General features: G+C 39.9%; 1 protein-coding gene and 1 long non-coding RNA gene across 2 annotated transcripts in view; both read right to left on the bottom strand.

The window, feature by feature from the left end:
* Nucleotides 1-2606: 2606 nt before the first annotated feature.
* LOC147574794 (uncharacterized) lies at nt 2607-6623 on the bottom strand. The gene is made up of 2 exons (XR_015243513.1): nt 4597-6623; nt 2607-4502 (listed from the first exon to the last, which is right to left on the bottom strand). It is a non-coding gene; the product is annotated as an uncharacterized LOC147574794 (long non-coding RNA).
* A 7297-nt stretch (nt 6624-13920) lies between these two features.
* Nucleotides 13921-17940, bottom strand: part of LOC112868657 (uncharacterized) — a 36843-nt gene continuing 32823 nt past the window's right edge. The window contains 3 exon segments of the mRNA XM_086683939.1: nt 13921-14048; nt 15419-15519; nt 15521-17940. Coding sequence (XP_086540065.1) covers nt 13921-14048; nt 15419-15519; nt 15521-17940 — 2649 coding nt within the window.

Genomic DNA, 17940 nt, shown 5'->3' with positions numbered 1-17940 from the left:
AAGGATGGTTCAACATCCACAAATCAATGTGATAAACCACATTAACAAAATTAAGGATAAATATCATATGATAATCTCAACAGATGTAGATAACTCATGTGACAAAACACAACATCCATTTTTTTTTTTTATTAATTTTTTTTTTTAACGTTTATTTATTTTTTTGGGACAGAGAGAGACAGAGCATGAACGGGGGAGGGTCAGAGAGAGAGGGAGACACAGAATCAGAAACAGGCTCCAGGCTCTGAGCCATCAGCCCAGAGCCCGACGCGGGGCTCGAACTCACGGACCGCGAGATCGTGACCTGGCTGAAGTCGGCCACTTAACCGACTGCGCCACCCAGGCGCCCCCACAACATCCATTTATGATAGAAACTCTCAACCAAGTGGGTATAGAGCAAATATACCACAAGATAAAAATGGCCATATATGTCAGTCTCACAGCTAACATAATACTCAATAGTGAAAAGCTGAAAATTTTCCCTCTAAAATAAGAACAAGAAAAGGATGCCATCTCTCACCACTTGTATTCAACTAACTGTTGAAGTCCTAGCCACAGCAATTAGACAAGACAGAGAAACAAAGCATTCAAACTAGAAGTAAAAATGTCACTATTTGCAAATGACATACTATATGTAGAAAAATCTAAAAGTGCCAACAACAAAAATCCTTAAAACTATTTCAAAAAATTCAAGTGAGTCAATTTTAAAGATCTAATTGGCTTTATTCACTGATTCATGAATCAGACAGCATCCCACATACCAGACAAAAAAAGCTCTGAGGAACTGTACAAAATGAGACTTTTATAGGCAGAAAGGATCAGGACAAGTAAGTTATACCAACAAAAGCAGATTGGTTTTGATGACTTTCCTTTAGGGGACAGGGAGGGTCTATCACTTTCCTTTAGAGGACTGCAAGGGTCTCTCAGCCAAATTACCTCACTAGTGCTGACCTGGGAATTCTAAATTAACTGGTTTAAGATCCCTTTCCTGGGAGATGCTGAAACTGTAAGTAAGTTAGGTATTAAGTGTTGGTTTGGTGACATGGGACTTAGCACAAATATCTCCATTTTGGGTCTGTTGTCTCTTCTTTAACAGAACTAATATTAAAATTCAGTAAAGTTACAGTACATAAAATCAATACATAAAACTAATAACAAAGTACCAGAAAAATTAAGAAAATAATTCCATATACAATTGCATCAAAAAGAATTTAAAAACCTAGGAATCAATTTAATGAAGAAGGTGAAAGTCATGTACATTGAAAACTATAAGACATTAATGAAAGAAATTAAAGACACAAATAAATAGAAAGATATTCTGTGCTCATGAATTGGAAGAATCAGTATTGTTAAAATGTCAATACCAAAACAATCTATAGATTTATTATAAACCCTATAAAAACTCCAATGCCACATTTTACAAAATTAGAATGATCTTAAATTTGTATGAAAACAAAAGAGGTCCCAAAAGCCAAAGCAATTTTGAGAAAGAGGAACAAAGCTGGAGGTATCACACTTCCAGATTTCAAACTATATTACAAAGCTAAGGTAATGAAAGCAGTATAGTGTTGGCATAAAAACTGATGTATAGATCTATGGGAAAGAATAGAGAACACAGAAATAAACCCATGTATATGTGGTCAATTAATTTACAACAACAGAGACAAGAATATACAATGAGAGTGTACAGCAGAGTCTTTCATCTAAATGGTGTTAGAAAAACTGGACAGTCACATACAAAAGAATGAAATTGAACCACTATCTTAGGCCATACACAAAAATTAATTCAAAATGGATTAAAGACTTGAAACCATATAACCCCTAAAACAAACAAACAAAACAACAACAAAAACTCCATAAACAATAAGCTCCCTGGGAATGATTTTTTAAATCTGACACCAAAAGCAAAAGCAACAAAAGTAAAAATAAATAAATGGAACTACATTAAACTAAAAACGCTTTGCACAGCAAAGAAAATAATCAACAAAATGAAAAGACACCTGCTGAATGGGAGAAAATATTTGCAAATCATATATCTAGTATGGGACTAATATCTAAAATATGTAAAGATCACACACAGTTCATTAAAAAAAAAAAAACCCAAATAATCCAATTTAAAAATGGGTAGAAGATCTGAAAAGACATTTTTTCCAAGGTAGACTTACAGAGGGCCAATAGATACATGAAAAGATGTTCAACACCATTAATCATCAGAGAAATGCAAATCAAAACCACGAGATACTTCTTCACACCTGTTAGAATGGCATTATCAAAAAGATAAAAAATAACAAGTGGTGGCAAGGAAGTGGTAAAAGGGAACCTTTGATGCACTGCTGGCAGGAATGTAAATTGATGCAGCCATTTTGGAAGTTCCTCAAAAAAATTAAAAATAGAACTACTGTATGATCCAGCAATTCCATTCTTGTATATTTATCCAAAGAAAACAAAGCAATAACTCAAAAAGGTATATGAACCCCATGTTCACTGCAGCATTATTTAAAATAGCCAAAATACAGAAACAACCTTAGTGTCCATCCATGGATGAATAAAGAAACTATGAAAACAAACAAACAAAAAAAACTATGGTATGTATATAGATACACAGATGCAGACAGACACACAATGGAATTTTATTCATACATAAAACAAGCTTGCTATTTACAAAACTATGGATGGACCCAGAGGCATTATGCTAAGTGAAAAACCTCAGAGGAAAACAAGTATAGTCTCTTACATATGGAATCTCAAACAAAGTTTTTTTAAACCCAAGCTTATGGATACAGAGAATAGATTGGTGGTTGCCTGAGGCTGCGGTTGGGGGATAGGAAAAATGAGTGAAGGGGGTCATAAGGTAAAAATAAATTATAAATTAATTGCATAGTGTTGTGTAGTGTCTAATAATACTGTACTGTATATTTGAAAGTTGCTGTGAGTAGACCTTGAAAGTTCACATCATGAAAATAATTGTAACTATGTGGTGATGTTAACTAGACTTAATGTGATTTCAAAATATATACATTTAATTATATCGTACACATGAAACTAATTACATGTTATATGTCAATTATATCTCAATAAAGTGATAAAAATTTTTAAATGGAAAAAAAACCCACATAGTGTAATAACTTGAAATCTAAAGCATGTAGCCTGTTAGAATTGTGTCAATGTCATTTTCCTGGTTTTCATACTGTGCCATAATTATGTACAATGTTGCCATTTAAGGAATCTGGATGAAGTATACAAGGTCCTTTCTGTACTTTTGCCTGTGAATCTACAATTATTTGAAAATAAAGGCTTTAAGTTAAAAAAAAAAAAAGCTAATGGGCCCTATTAATGGATTTCACAGTCAATTCAAAGAATTGCCCCAATAATCCATCAGTAAAAACTCTAAGGCTCTGCATGTGTAGGTTTTTATTTGAAGAGGCATGAGGGGAGGGCGGAAATGTTGGAGAGGAATCAACCGGACAATTTTCTCACCGTTCCTCTCTTTAGTTTATATAACATATAGACACGTGTGGGTCAAAGTAACAAGATTTAGAATTTTTAGGTCAAGGAGCAGTATGAAATCTCCTACCTCTTTAGCTCATAAGTGAACTCATTTTAACGGATTATACATGCTCAGCCTCCCGGGGGCTTTCACAGACTCGCAGCCCCTCCAGTTGGCACAGCCCTTAGTTCCGGCCTATCCTCGGGGGCCTTAGATTGAAGTGCTCCTCGCGCTGTGCTCGCGGTTCGTGCTGACGAGTGTCACGCCCCCGGCCGTCCCCAACTCGCGCCAACCGCTGTGCTGGGACGGAGACCCGGAGGGCCAAACGAAGGCCAGGGCGCCGCTGGCCCACGGAGACGCCTCCTGGGCTCCTGGCCTGAGCGGGGCTGCGGAGCCTGGGAGGAAGCGGTGCTCCTTCACTCCATAAATCGTACCCCTAAGGAGAAAAAGGTCACGTGTGGACAGTCGTGGCGCAGGGCCCGCCGCCGGGGTATTCACCGGGCATAGTTCTCAGAGGCCGGGCCGTGCTGTCCCCTTGACACCTTGGCCGCTGCGCACCGCGTTCGTGTGGGAGGCGGGGCCCATAGCAGAGTCTCTCCCTAGTATCCCTGAGTTTCTGACTGCAACCCTTCTTCACGGGCTGGGCCCAGCGGACTTCCGGAGTTGGACGTCGAACGCCAGTACCCCTGGCGCAGAGAACCAGGGGGCGCGGCTTGTTTGCGGTCCGGCCTGGTCTGACCAGACCAGCAGGCGGCTCCACACGCACCCCGTTAAACGCAGGCCCGCGGCCACTGCGGCTACGCTTACAAGAGCCCCCCCCCCCCCCCCGCACCCCGCAGCTCCTGCTGTCCGCGACCCCTACTTGATAAGCACCCCTACCGCACTCCCCCGGGCCTGAGCCCTTCGGTGGGGGTCATAGCCTGACCCAAAGGCAGAGAGAACTTGAGTCCCTCCTGTGCCAACGCGCTCACTGCACACGAGCCAGTGTCCTTCAGGGCCACCTCCTTCCTGGGGTCTGTAGAGAGTAACAACACCGTCCATTGAGGGTGTGCAAGGGAGGCCTGCCCACATCTCCCGACTTTGGGAGCCACGGAGGAGAGGACTAGTACCTGGAGTCCTTCCCTTCGTCTTCAAGAACCACAGTGGCTGCCATCCTGACTCCTACTTGGCAGAGCTCTGGGGGTGGAGGGGTGTATCTTGGGAAAAGAGAAATTTCTTGAGTGCAACTGATCTGAAAAATCCAACCACATTTTCTGAGCCAATGCCAAGATCCTGACTCCCTGTTTCCGATTCAGCTGGTGCCTAAACCTAAATCCCAAGAGCACTGTTTGCATTTTCTAGGATTATTCATTGCCCTTTTTTCCGTTTGAGCATTTAAAATTCCTGTAATTCGTGGAGCACTTAAGACCTCATAGAAGTAACTGAATGTTTACTTAACACTGGGGTCTAAGCCCCTTCTAATTTTGTGCAGCTTAACTCCTGGCAGGGGGCTGCCTGCACTATTTCAACATAAATCTAGAAGCAGGCAGTGGAAAGCTCCATGTTTTACCGTCATTGCATGTTCTGGGACAATTCCTCTAGACCAGCCCTGAACCCCGGAACTACTGCTATATTGGTGTAGTGGCAGACTGTCCTGTGCAGTGTAAGAGGTTTAGAAGCACCCTAGGCCTTCCTGCACTAGAGTCCAGGCACTTTGAGTTGTGACAACCAAACTCCTTACCACTGATCTTGGGAGGCAAATAGCTGTTTCTAGAACAAGGTCTTCAAGTAGTGAACTCTCAACTTTCAGCCTCTTTTGAATTATATGGCATAGAATTTTGAATCGAGCCCCCATCACTTCAAAAGGTCATTTTATGTTCTGGCCTCCACCATTTCTGCTGTCTGTGGTCACTTATGTGGTTGTCCATACCTGTTTACTACCTTTTTTGGAATCTCTTATGATTTTATCTTTATCAGGGTACTGGTATAGTTTGCTTATTAGACTTATTTGGGTTTGCTGAAATTCTCTTTAATGTGTAAGGTATTTTTCACCAAATTTTGCACATATTCAACCACTATTTCTTCAAATAATTTGCCTGTCACATGAAATATTTTGTAACTCTCCTTTTCACTCAGTTACATGTTGGATCAGTTGATATTTTCCAAAGATAACTAAGGCCTTGTTTAAATGTTTTAAAACAATTTTCTTTCAAATTTTCAATTCATAACTGCTGATATACATCTATAATCTGCACTATATTATTAAACTCACCCCTGGCTTAACATTACACATACTTTTTCAGTTCTAGAATTTCCTTTTATTTTTATACTTGCCTTCTCTGCCGAGGCGCCCACCTGCTCCCTCATTTTTCTCCTTTGAACCTTCAAACATATTAGACAAGCAGCTTCAAAATCCATGTCTTGTAATTACAACATCTGGGTCAATTCAGACCTTTTTTAGTAGCACTTATTTCTCTTCTTTTTGGGTCACATCATGCATGTCAGGAAATTACTGACTTAGGCTAAACACTTTACATAAAATGTCATGGAGACTGTAGATGTGGTAACTTCCTAGGGCTACTTTAACAAATTACCACAAACTTTGTGGCCTAAAACAGAAATTTAAAAATCAAGGTGTCAGCATGGCCACACTCAGGATTATAGGATCCTTCCTTTCTTCTTCTAGCTTCTGGTGGATGCCAGTACTCCTCCACTTGCAGACACATCACTGCCTCTCTCTTCCTGTCTTCTGTGTCCTGGCATGTCCTGGTCTGTTTCTCATGAGGATTTAGGATTCAACCTAATCCAATATAATCTCATCTCAAACCTTACCTTAATTACACCCACAGACTCTATTTCCACTAAGGTTCTGAATGGACATCAAATTTGGGGAGACACTATTCAACTCACTCCACTGGATTATGCTGACTTCCAATATATAACATTTGAGTTTTGTTCAGGCCAGCAATTTGACTACCAGTGAACCCAACTGGATCTGTCAGACCTGTTACTTCTGTATCATTATGTCTAGTGTGGTCTAGAACACATTAATTCTATTACGGTCTACAACACTTAATTCTGACTTCAGTTCCTTTCACTAGGGTAGTATCTGAGCACTTTTCTTTTCTGCAAGGAGTCAAATAGTACATATTTAAAATTTTTTTTTTCAACGTTTATTTATTTTTTGGGACAGAGAGAGACAGAGCATGAACGGGGGAGGGGCAGAGAGAGAGAGGGAGACACAGAATCGGAAACAGGCTCCAGGCTCTGAGCCATCAGCCCAGAGCCTGACGCGGGGCTCGAACTCACGGACCGTGAGATCGTGACCTGGCTGAAGTTGGACGCTTAACCGACTGCGCCACCCAGGCGCCCCTCAAATAGTACATATTTTAGATGTTGTGAAGAGCCAAAGTGAAGGCTATTACACAGATCCTTAGTGAGAAAAAATTTAGCCAAAATTGATAGTCATGAAATTCTAAGTTTAAAAATAAGTACAACTTTATGCAATACAGGTCTACGAATGAGAATTAAGTTCTAAGATTAGAGTTCAAAGTTACTGTTATATCAAAATTGCAAATGTTCACTTAATGCCGATCTGTAATGAGATTTTATATATTTCATCTTTAAAACAGTCTGTCCACACAGATACATACAAACAAATACTGAGTACTGCTTTTGACTGAGCATATTTATTACTAGGAAAAGTATTACAGAATTGTTTGAGATTTCTCTAGATATTTGCCTCTCAAGAGGTTATTTTTTTTTTTAATTTTTTTTTTCAACGTTTATTTATTTTTGGGACAGAGAGAGACAGAGCATGAACGGGGGAGGGGCAGAGAGAGAGGGAGACACAGAATCGGAAACAGGCTCCAGGCTCCGAGCCATCAGCCCAGAGCCTGACGCGGGGCTCGAACTCACGGACCGCGAGATCGTGACCTGGCTGAAGTCGGACGCTTAACCAACTGCGCCACCCAGGCGCCCCTCTCAAGAGGTTATTATATTGCAGAATAATCACTTCCAGTATTAGATAGCAGTTCCTCAAATATACAGAACTGAATAAATTTTTTTAAATGTTTATTAATTTTTGAGAGAGAGAGAGACAGAGCATAAGCAGGAAAGGGGCAGAGAGAGAGGGAGACACAGAATCCAAAGCAGGCTCCAGGCTCTCAGCTGTCAGCACAGAATCTGATGCAGGGCTTGAGCCCACGGACAGTGACACCATGACCAGAGCGAAAGTTGGACACTTAACCCACTGAGCCACCCAGGAGCCCCAAGAACTGAATACATTTTTAAGTAAGGAAATTTTCTTCATACTTGCATTAAAGTAAAAAAAATGCTATTAGAATAGTTTGATTCTGGAAAATGTGGGAATGGAGATCTTATTTGTTGACTACACAGTATATAGTATTTGGATATTATTTATGACTCGTTGTTGAAATGACTACCACAGTACTTCACACAGAAGTATTGTTTTACCTTCTAACTTAAATCCAGAGAAATCAAGTCTGTGGCAAAAGCTAATTTGCAAAAATATGCACAGTCTATTAACAGTGCTAAGGGCCATTTTTCTTGTTCAGAAAAATTTTAATCATGGATATGAGCTCAAAAAAAATTCACAATATTTACTGCTACTAAATCATTGGCAATCTGTGGTGGTAGTTCAAGTCAAAATATTCAGCTTCTAGTTCTGAAAAAAATTCATGGATCTCATTAAGTCCATGAGAGTAAGTGAAGTTTTACTGTTCACACAATTCATTAACTTGACATATTAAAATACTTTTGGCAATGTACCTTTTGATGAATAGAAATGAATAAGGTTTCTGGGGCACCCGGGTGACTCAGTTAAGCATCTGACTGGATTTCAGCTCAGGTCATGATCTCATGGTACATGGGATAGAGCACCACATCACGCTCTGCACTGGTAATACAGAACCTGCTTGGGATTCTCTCTCCCTCTGCCCTTCCCCCTCTCTCTCAAAAATAAATAAACTTAAAAAAAAAAAAAAAAAAGAGGTGAGGCACCTGAGTGGTTCAGTCTGACTTCAGTTCAGGTTATGACCTCATGGTTTGTTGAATCCAAGCCCCATGACGGGCTCTGTGCTGAGAGCTCGGAGACTGGAGCCTGCTTCAGATTCTGTCTCCCTCTCTGTCTGCCCCTCCCGGGCTTGCACTCTGTCTCTCAAAACCAAATAAACATAATTTTTTTTTTTAAAGGAAATGAATACAGTTTCTAAACTTCCCCAACTACACCTTTTCCTGCTCTTCACATATTTTTACCACCATCAGTTGTTACTCATCCTGGCAGATTCCAGTTCAGGTTGAGTGTTTTCACAACTTGTTTTAAAATATTTTCAACTGTTTTTGTTCTACACAGACTGTTCATAGAGGTTAATTCTTCAGAGTTAAAGCGATACCTTGAATAAACAGCAACAGAGCAGTACTGGTAATCAACTGTTGGTTCACCAACAGCCAAGGAAAGGCACCTAAAATATCTGATGTTTCTTTACTGTTAATGTTGCTCCCACTGTCCTCAACTCTTAAGGCATGTATCATCACCAAAAGAGAATCTTAAGAATCTTAAGTTTTTCTCTGGATTTGCAAATTCAACTGCTGCAATCACATACAATCTAATTAATTCATCATTACTGAAGTTTCCCTTTCCTGGCTAATAACCAAGCTATTAAAAACTTGGTTTAACAGCAACCACTTTTTCTTCTTTACCATGAGAATTAGGCAATGAAATGCTCTGTTTAAAATCTTCTAACTTTCATGACAATTGCTTACCTGTGAGATGGGAGTATTCTGATGAGGGCTTTGTATAATGCCTATGCCTATGTACTACGTATGCACATAGTACACTTTGAACACATCTAGAATGTCACCACTTTCATTTCTAAAAGCACTGACAACCAGTTCAACAAAACCTACATCCCACTGTACTTTAAAAGTCAATTTTTCATCTTTTATTTTGACATATTCACCAGTAACTTTTTAAAATTTTGCAATATGGCACTTAAAGTGAAACACAAAATGCTGCCAGGTTATAACCGCAATGCTGGGATTTCTAATACTTCGAGCAGCAATGTGAAGCAACCCAAGTGCCACAATGAAAGTCTCTAGGTTGCAACTATTAAACTGCTGTTGTAGTGTGAAAGAAAGTAGCCAGACAAGCAAATTAAGATGTTTTTCAATAAAACTTTAAAATAAAAAAACAATTTTTAACATCATTTCACCTGTAAAAAAATCCATTTAATTTTTTTTGCATTATGTAATAATATAAAGCCATTCTTAGCCTGTAAGTTGTACAAAACAGGCAATCGAACCAGATTTGACCCATAGACCTGTTTGTTGAGGCTGTTCTAGGATATAGTCCAACTCCTCAGACATGATTTTCACTGAATGCTCAAGGTGATCCTCAACAATGTATGGCCCCAAATGCCTACATCTCTCAGTACTACACATCTGATACCATTGTTTAGCTCTCAACCAAAAGATAGTATCTGCTAAACCTCATGGAACTTTAGCCTGCATATATTCACATCAACCCTAGGCCAAGGATCCACGTTTATTTGCAAACAGATCCTTGGCATCATTGCCTGCATCCTTAACACACACTGACACACAGAGAACAGGTCTTCAATGGTTGTTTTGAGCTTTCTAAAGCATGTTGGTGCTAACCACATATAAGTAGTTTCACATATATATTTGCAATTCACCTACTTACCTTATACTGAAGATGTACTCACCGTGGCCTCCCATTCAAGATTCTAGCAGAGGAGCCTAAGCCTGAAAAAGAAGCAGCTGCCATCTACCTTGGCAACACACCCCAGATTCCTTCCTTCTAGGTGGGTTATATAGCTGGGTTGCCTGGTGTCCTGGTTACCTACAGTCAATTTAGCAGGCAGGAAATTCGTAGTAATTCAACCAGACACACATGGAAATGGTGACCTGGGTGAGCACTGAAAAGCTGAGAATGCTCTTCAAGCATATCATTGCATTCAACAGTGCAAAAACCTGTAAATAGGTTTATGTGCCTACAGTACTAAGAAAATGATATAAAAGCAGATAAACAAAATTTAATCTCACCAGGATCCCCAGGTGAATGTACCATTTGTTGGAACAATTTATAGAGACAGGGAAAAAAAAAAAAAAAAGAGATCCATATGGGGGCACATGGGTGGCTCAGTCAGTTAAGTGTCTGACTTTGGCTCAGGTCATGATCTCATGATCTGTGGGTTGGAGTCCTGCATCAGGCTCTCCGCTGACAGTTCAGAGACTGGAGCCTGCTTCCAATTCTGTATCTCCCTCTCTCTCTCTGCACCTCCCCTGCTCATGCTCTAAAAAATAAACACTTTAAAAAAAAAACTTAAAAAAAGATCTATATGGTATGAAGAATCATTAATGCTTAGGGCTGATAACATTCTCTAGTGCATGAAGTGGTGTTGGGGAGCATCCTCTGGACATGTGCTCACAAAAAGGAAAAGCAGGAAAGACCTGACCTCATATCATTAGGACTGTGTTTCTGGGTTTGTCAGGAACAAAACTAAGCCAACTGGTTGACTTGGTTATGTCTAGTGGGTACCTGACATGAAATTAAATGCTATTCCAATCAGAATTCTAAAATCTGTTTAAAGTTGGCTTAAAATTCTAAGTATTTTAGAAAACCTTAATATTTGGGTGGATAAAATGAATAAAGGACTTGGCCTGTATATAATGTAAACTATTACAAAGACAGCTTAAACATTATCATGATCAGAAGGAGTAAAAGAGTGGTTTGAAAAAGCAAAATGACATTAGAAACATATCAAAGGACACAAGAGCTAATTTGAATGAAATTCTGCTGGCCTTATCTCAGATAATTTGAGCATAAAATAAATAAATATGTCAGTAACAAGAGTTAAAGATTATAATTTACCAAATGAAGAATCTGAGTATACAGACATAAATAAAAAATTGTAAAAAAACAAAAATTTCCATACCATGATATGCAGAGGAATAATGGTGAAAAAATTTCATGTTTTTGCAACTATAGTAATAATTGATTTGGGCAACATCAGAAATAAATGCTTAAATTAATGAGTGAAACTAAGAGGATATTTGTATAGCCTGAATGTATCATCTCACAAGATATTAAAGGATAAAATGAGTTTTGTGGAAACAAGGAAGATACTACATTAACCATATTATCCAATGAGTATGAATGGGACTAATCAGCAGCATGTGATTCCTGGTACAAAGTACTGAGATATCCTGAACACTTCTAGTACTACAAAAGGTATATAATATAATCAAAAAGAAACAGGAAACAAATCCTATTATTTACTTGGCAATAATCAAAAGAGTTGTGGTTAATAGCTAATGGTCATTCAGGATATTGCCAGTTCCTCCCATATGGCTTTTCTGATACATACCAACTTGCACTTTTCAAACGGTCATATTCATAGCCCGTGTTAGCTGAGATGTCTAGCATATGTGAGTTACAAACAGCACAGAGGTTTTTTTCTTCCTTACAAAAGTCAGACTGTTAGCAAAGGCAATTTTTCTTAAAATTTTTTTAACATTTATTCCTTTTTGAAGACAAAGACAGAGCAAGAGCATGGGGTGGGGGTGGGGGGGCGGGGATGGGAAACACAGAATCTGAAGCATGCTCCAGGCCCTGAGTTGTCAGCACAGAGTCCTATGTGGGGCTCAAACTCACCAACCATGAGATCATGACCTGAGCCAAAGTTGGACGCTTAACTGACTGAGCCACCCACGCGCCCCTCTGCACAGCAATTCTTGAGCCCACTTCCTTCCACATGGTAGCACTCTTCCATCTTCAGTGTAGAGACAGGAGACCACACAGAATATAAAGGATGAAGATGTCTTTCATGGGATTTTGTGGGGAATAAGCTTAGGAATTCCCTGAGCTTGCACCAATGGGTTAACAAGGCATAAAGAAATAGCCACAAGATGAACACATCCAAGATAAGGTAAACAAGATTAGGTCAACAGGGCAAAGGCCCCCAAGATAGGACATAGAAAGGTATGGAAACAGCAAATCTCAGAATGAAAACATCCACAGTGTTTAGGTAATCTTAGGTAAACAAGCTTAAGTATTCAGGGCAGAAGCACCCCCAACTTAGTACAATAGCAGAAAGCGGTTTTCACAGGAAGAAAGGACCAAAATAGGTAAACAGGGCTATAGACCATAGCAGGGCGAAGGTGCCCAGAGAGGAGCTAATTAACAACAACAACAAAAAAGGTATCTTATTGACCCTGAGGTAGCATACCTTATCTGTCTTATCCCCTAAGCTAGCTAAGATAAACAGATGTGGCGCCTCATTCCTGCTGTGAACAACCATCTGTCCGGCACCAGGACTTTGTTTTGTGTTGACCCAAACCCCTAACACTGCATATCTTCAATACCCTCTTTTCCCTCGTGTCCTTGAGTTAATCCACGGTTTCATTGTTTCTCTGTGCACACTTATAAGCCTTCTGACCCTCATAAAAATACAGCAAAAGGCCCTTACTTGGGGTTGTCTCCTCCCGGACATTAGCCTCTCTCACATTTTAATCCTGTGTCCACTCTCTTGCTGGACAAGAGAGAACTCCAGACCCAGAGTCTACGACAGGATTTAACACCAGCATCCACATTCTACTACATAGAATTTATTGTAGATTGATTTCCCAAATCCATTACCTTCATAAGATTTTTCATCTGGGTAATATACTATTAGGTCTCTACCACTCAATGCATTTTGTTGTCCAGAGAAAGGTGGCTTTTGGCTGAAGTTATCACACATTTATTACCTTCTAGATTTTCTTCATTCTCTTAGTGAGATTCAATCTTTTGACAAAAAAAAAAACCTTTCACATTATTACTTCCTGCATTTCTCCACAATGGAAGTTTACTGAGAGTTGAATTAACAGTGTTTTCCTACATTCATTACCTCCAGTGGCTCTTTCCCCCAGAGAATTTCCTAATGTCCAACAAGGTCTATATACTTGGTGGCTGAAAAACTATATGTACATTTCAAGTCTCCTTCCAGTGTAAGCTGTTGCTCTAGACTGAATGTATGTGTTTTTCCAAATTTCCTATGTTCAAACCTAATCCCCAATGTGCTGGTATTTTGAAGTGGAGGCCCTTGAAAGATGGTAGTACTGAGAGCAAAGTCCTCGTGAACTGCATTTGTGTCCTTTATAAGAGGTCCCAAAGTGCTCCCTTCCTCCTCATGAGGACAAAAGATGGCCATCTGTGAACCAAGAAGTGGATCCTCACCAGACAACAAAATCTACAAGCACCTTGACCTTTGCCTTTCCAGTTTCTAGAACTAACAGAAATAAATGCTTGCTATTTATGCCACCCAGTCTAGGATATTTTTCTGACAGCTGCCTCAACAGATTAAGACAGTTCTCTTATGAATAGTGAGGAACTTCCTGAGGAGCATCCATGTTCATTAGCTTAATAAGTTTTAGCCCCTTTCAGTTCTGCTATCTTTTCTTAGCCCTGACTTGCGGCTGAAAAATCTCCCTGCATACATCATCTTTACACTTTCAACCTCTGAGTTCTCTCTGATGTTCTCAAAAGTATGATTTCTGGCTGGAAGCATTCCAAGACATTTACAGGGCTGTTTATATTGTTTAAATTATCTGATGTAATATAATATTTTGTCTGGATGAAAGTATTTCTAAATTCATTACATTCATATGATCAATTCCATGAGTTTTCTGACCCTGATGGTCAACTGCTGGTGGAAATCTTCCCTACATCCATCACAATTATATGGTTTCTCCCATGTGATGAAGGGGATCAGAATATACCCCCCCAAAACATGCCACTTTGGCATATTATTTTGAACCAAAAGCAACTTAAAAACTGTAAACGCAAAAAATTCTCACCCTCCCCCTATGCACCTAAAGGCAGGGCATAAATTTCCTTTTATGAAGGTGTTCCTATCCTGTCTCCCAAAAGAAAAGAGATAGCACCAATATCTGCATAAACACACCTTACTGAAATAACCTTTGTCTTCCATTCATTTCCCATATATTTACTTTCCCACAATTTACCATCACTAAAAGCTCAAAACCCATTTCCTTTGTCTGGACACTTCTTTGCAAATGTATTGCTCTTTTGTTAAAGTGGTATATAAACTTCCAGGTCTGACCACCTCTTTTGGGTTTTCATTTGATTTCTGTGAGATCCCTCCATGTGTATATGAAATAAACTTTCTTTTCCTGTTAATGTCTTTAAATTTACATAGGCCCAGCCACTGACCCTGAAAGTAAAGCTATTTTTCTTCATCTTAGCTTTTTACATCTGACAACCCACTGAAAATCTTCCCACATTACCACATTTATCAGACTTCTCGCCTTTTGGAGTTTTCTAATGCTTTCATTAAGTTGAGACTCATTTCTGAGAATGAGGTTTCTCATAAGGTTAGAAAGTTAAATTGGAAATGAAAGCTTTCTCACGTTAATTACACTCAGCATTTCTTCCTTGCATGCATTCTCTGATGTGCTATGAGAACCGATTTCCGAACAAAACTCTTCTCACACTCAACACATTTATAGGGTTTCTCCCCTGTGTGAGTTCTCTGATGTATTCTCAAGTAGTGTTTGTAGATGAAAGCTCTCCCACATTCATTACATTCATATGGCTTCTCCTGTGTATGCCTCCTTAAGTGCATTCTGAGGACGGACTTCCAGACGAAAATTTTACCACATTCAATACATTCATTGAGGGGCGCCTGGGTGGCGCAGTCGGTTAAGCGTCCGACTTCAGCCAGGTCACGATCTCGCGGTCCGTGAGTTCGAGCCCCGCGTCAGGCTCTGGGCTGATGGCTCAGAGCCTGGAGCCTGTTTCCGATTCTGTGTCTCCCTCTCTCTCTCTGCCCCTCCTTCGTTCATGCTCTGTCTCTCTCTGTCCCAAAAATAAATAAAAAACGTTGAAAAAAATTAAAAAAAAAATACATTCATTGAGTTTCTCCCCTGTGTGAATTCTCTGATGTCCTCTGAGGCGTGACACGCAGGTGTAAGCTTTTCCACATTCATTACATTCATAGGGTTTTTCCCCTGTGACTTCTTTGATGTATTATAAGGCTTGACTTCTGGGTGAAAGTCTTCCCACAGTCATTACATTCATGAGGTTTTTCACCTGTGTGAGTTCTCTGATGTAGTTCAAGGCTTGACTTCCAGGTATAACCTTTCCCACACTCATTACATTCATAGGGCTTCTCCTGTGTATGCCTCCTCTGATGTGTTCTCAGCAATGACTTCCAGAGGAATGTTTTCCCACATTCTATACATTTATAGGGTTGCTTCGTTGTGTGGATTTTCTGATGTCCTCGGAGGCTTGACTTCTGGGTGTAAGCTTTCCCACACTCATTACATTTATAGGGTTTCTCCCCAGTGTGAATTCTCTGATGTATTCTAAAGTGGTATTTGTACGTGAAAGCTCTCCCACATTCATTACATTCATATGGCTTCTCCTGTGTATGCCTCCTCCAGTGCATTCTCAGGATTGACTTCCAGATGAAAGTTTTACCACATTCAATACACTCATAAAGTTTCTCCCCTGTGTGAATTCTCTGATGTCCTCTGAGGCGTGACATGCAAGTGTAAGCTTTTCCACATTCATTACATTCATAGGGTTTCTCCCCTGTGTGAGTTCTCTGATGTATTATAAGGCTTGACTTCTGGGTGAAAGTCTTCCCACAGTGATTACATTCATGGGGCTTCTCCCCTGTGTGAGTTCTCTGATGTAGTTCAAGGTTTGACTTCCAGGTATAAGCTTTCCGACATACATTACATTCATAGGGTTTCTCTCCTGTGTGAATTCTCTGATGTATTCTCAGGAATGACTTCCAGAGGAAGGTTTTCCCACATTCTATACATTCATAAGGTTTCTCTCCTGTGTGGATTTTCTGATGTCCTCGGAGGCGTGACATGCAGGTGAAAGCTTTCCCACATTCATTACATTTGTGGAGTCTGTCTGCTGTGTGAGTTCTCTGATGTAGTTCAAGACTTGACTTCCAGGTGTAAGCTTTCCCACACTCATTACATTTATAGGGTTTTTCCCCTGTGTGACTTTTCCGATGTATTACAAGGCTTGACTTCTGGGTGAAAGCTTTCTGACATTCATTACATTCATAGAGCTTCTCCCCTGTGTGAGTTCTCTGATGTAGTTCAAGGCTAGACTTCCAGCTGTAAGCTTTCCCACATTCATTACATTCATAGGGTTTCTCCCCTGTGTGAGTTCTCTGATGTATTGCAAGGCTTGACCTCCGGGTGAAAGCCTTCCCACACTCATTACATTCATGGGGTTTCTGCCCTGTGTGCTTTTTCTGATGTGCTCTGAGTTGTGACATGTAGGTAAAAGCTCTCCCACATTCATTACATGCATAAGGTTTCTCCCCTGTGTGAATTCTCCAATGTATCTTCAGGATTTTCTCCCAGAGGAAAGTTTTCCCACATTCTATACACCGATAGGGCTTCCTCCCTGTATGAGTTCTCTCATGTCTTCTAAGGTGCGACATGCAGGTGAAAGTTTTCCCACATTCATTATATTCATATAGATTTTCCCCTGTGTGAGTTCTCTGATGCATTCCTAGGCTTGCCTTATGGCTGAAAGTTTTACCCAATTTAATACATCCACAGGATTTCTCCACTGCATGAATTCTCTGATGTCCTCTGAAGTGTTGTTGGTAGGCCAAAGACTTCCCACATTCATTACATTCATAGAGTTTCTCTCCTGTGTGAGTTCTCTGATGTATTCCAAGGCTTGACTTCTGGGTGAAAGTTTTCCCACATTCATTACATTCATAGGGTTTCTCCCCTGTGTGAATCGTCTGATGCACTATGAGGCATGCCATATAGGTAAAAGCTTTCCTGCATCCTTTACATTCATAGGGTTTCCCTGCTCTGTGTTTTCTCTGATGCCCTACTAGGGATGATTTCCTGGAAAAAGCTGTCCCACATTCATTACATTCATAGGGCTTCTCACTTGTGTGAGTTCTTTGATGTACAATGAGGGATGAACTTCTAGAGAAAGATTCTTGACATTCATTGCTCTCATACTGTTTTTGTTTCCTGGGAATTCTCTGATGTAGACTGAAAGCCGACTGAGAACTGAAAGTTTCCCTATAAGGGTCATTATCACAAGATGTCTCTATTGTGGAAATCCTCTCTTGCACTGTAATTGCTAAATTGTGGTTTAATTTTTTTCCACATTCAAAGGATTTCACTCCTGTGTGAGTTCTCTGATATTCTCTGAAATGTGCTTTTTGACCTAAAGTTTTCTCTCCTGTTTCAGTTCTCTGAAGTGGAGTAACCTTACTGAAATTGTTCCCGGTTTTAATACATGCATCTTCATCAAATTCAGAATGACTCTTCTCTATGTGAATATTTGGAGAGACAATGTTTGATTTATCACATAAGTTTTTTCCAAATTTATAAGATCCCTCTTGTATGTAGGCACTCTTAACATTTAATAG

Source organism: Puma concolor, chromosome D4 (genome assembly GCF_028749965.1).
Source record: "Puma concolor isolate L17-30 chromosome D4, mPumCon1.1.hap2, whole genome shotgun sequence".
Lineage (NCBI taxonomy): Eukaryota > Metazoa > Chordata > Mammalia > Carnivora > Felidae > Puma > Puma concolor.
Note: the sequence above shows the minus strand (reverse complement) of the source record. Positions and strands in the feature narration are given on the sequence as shown.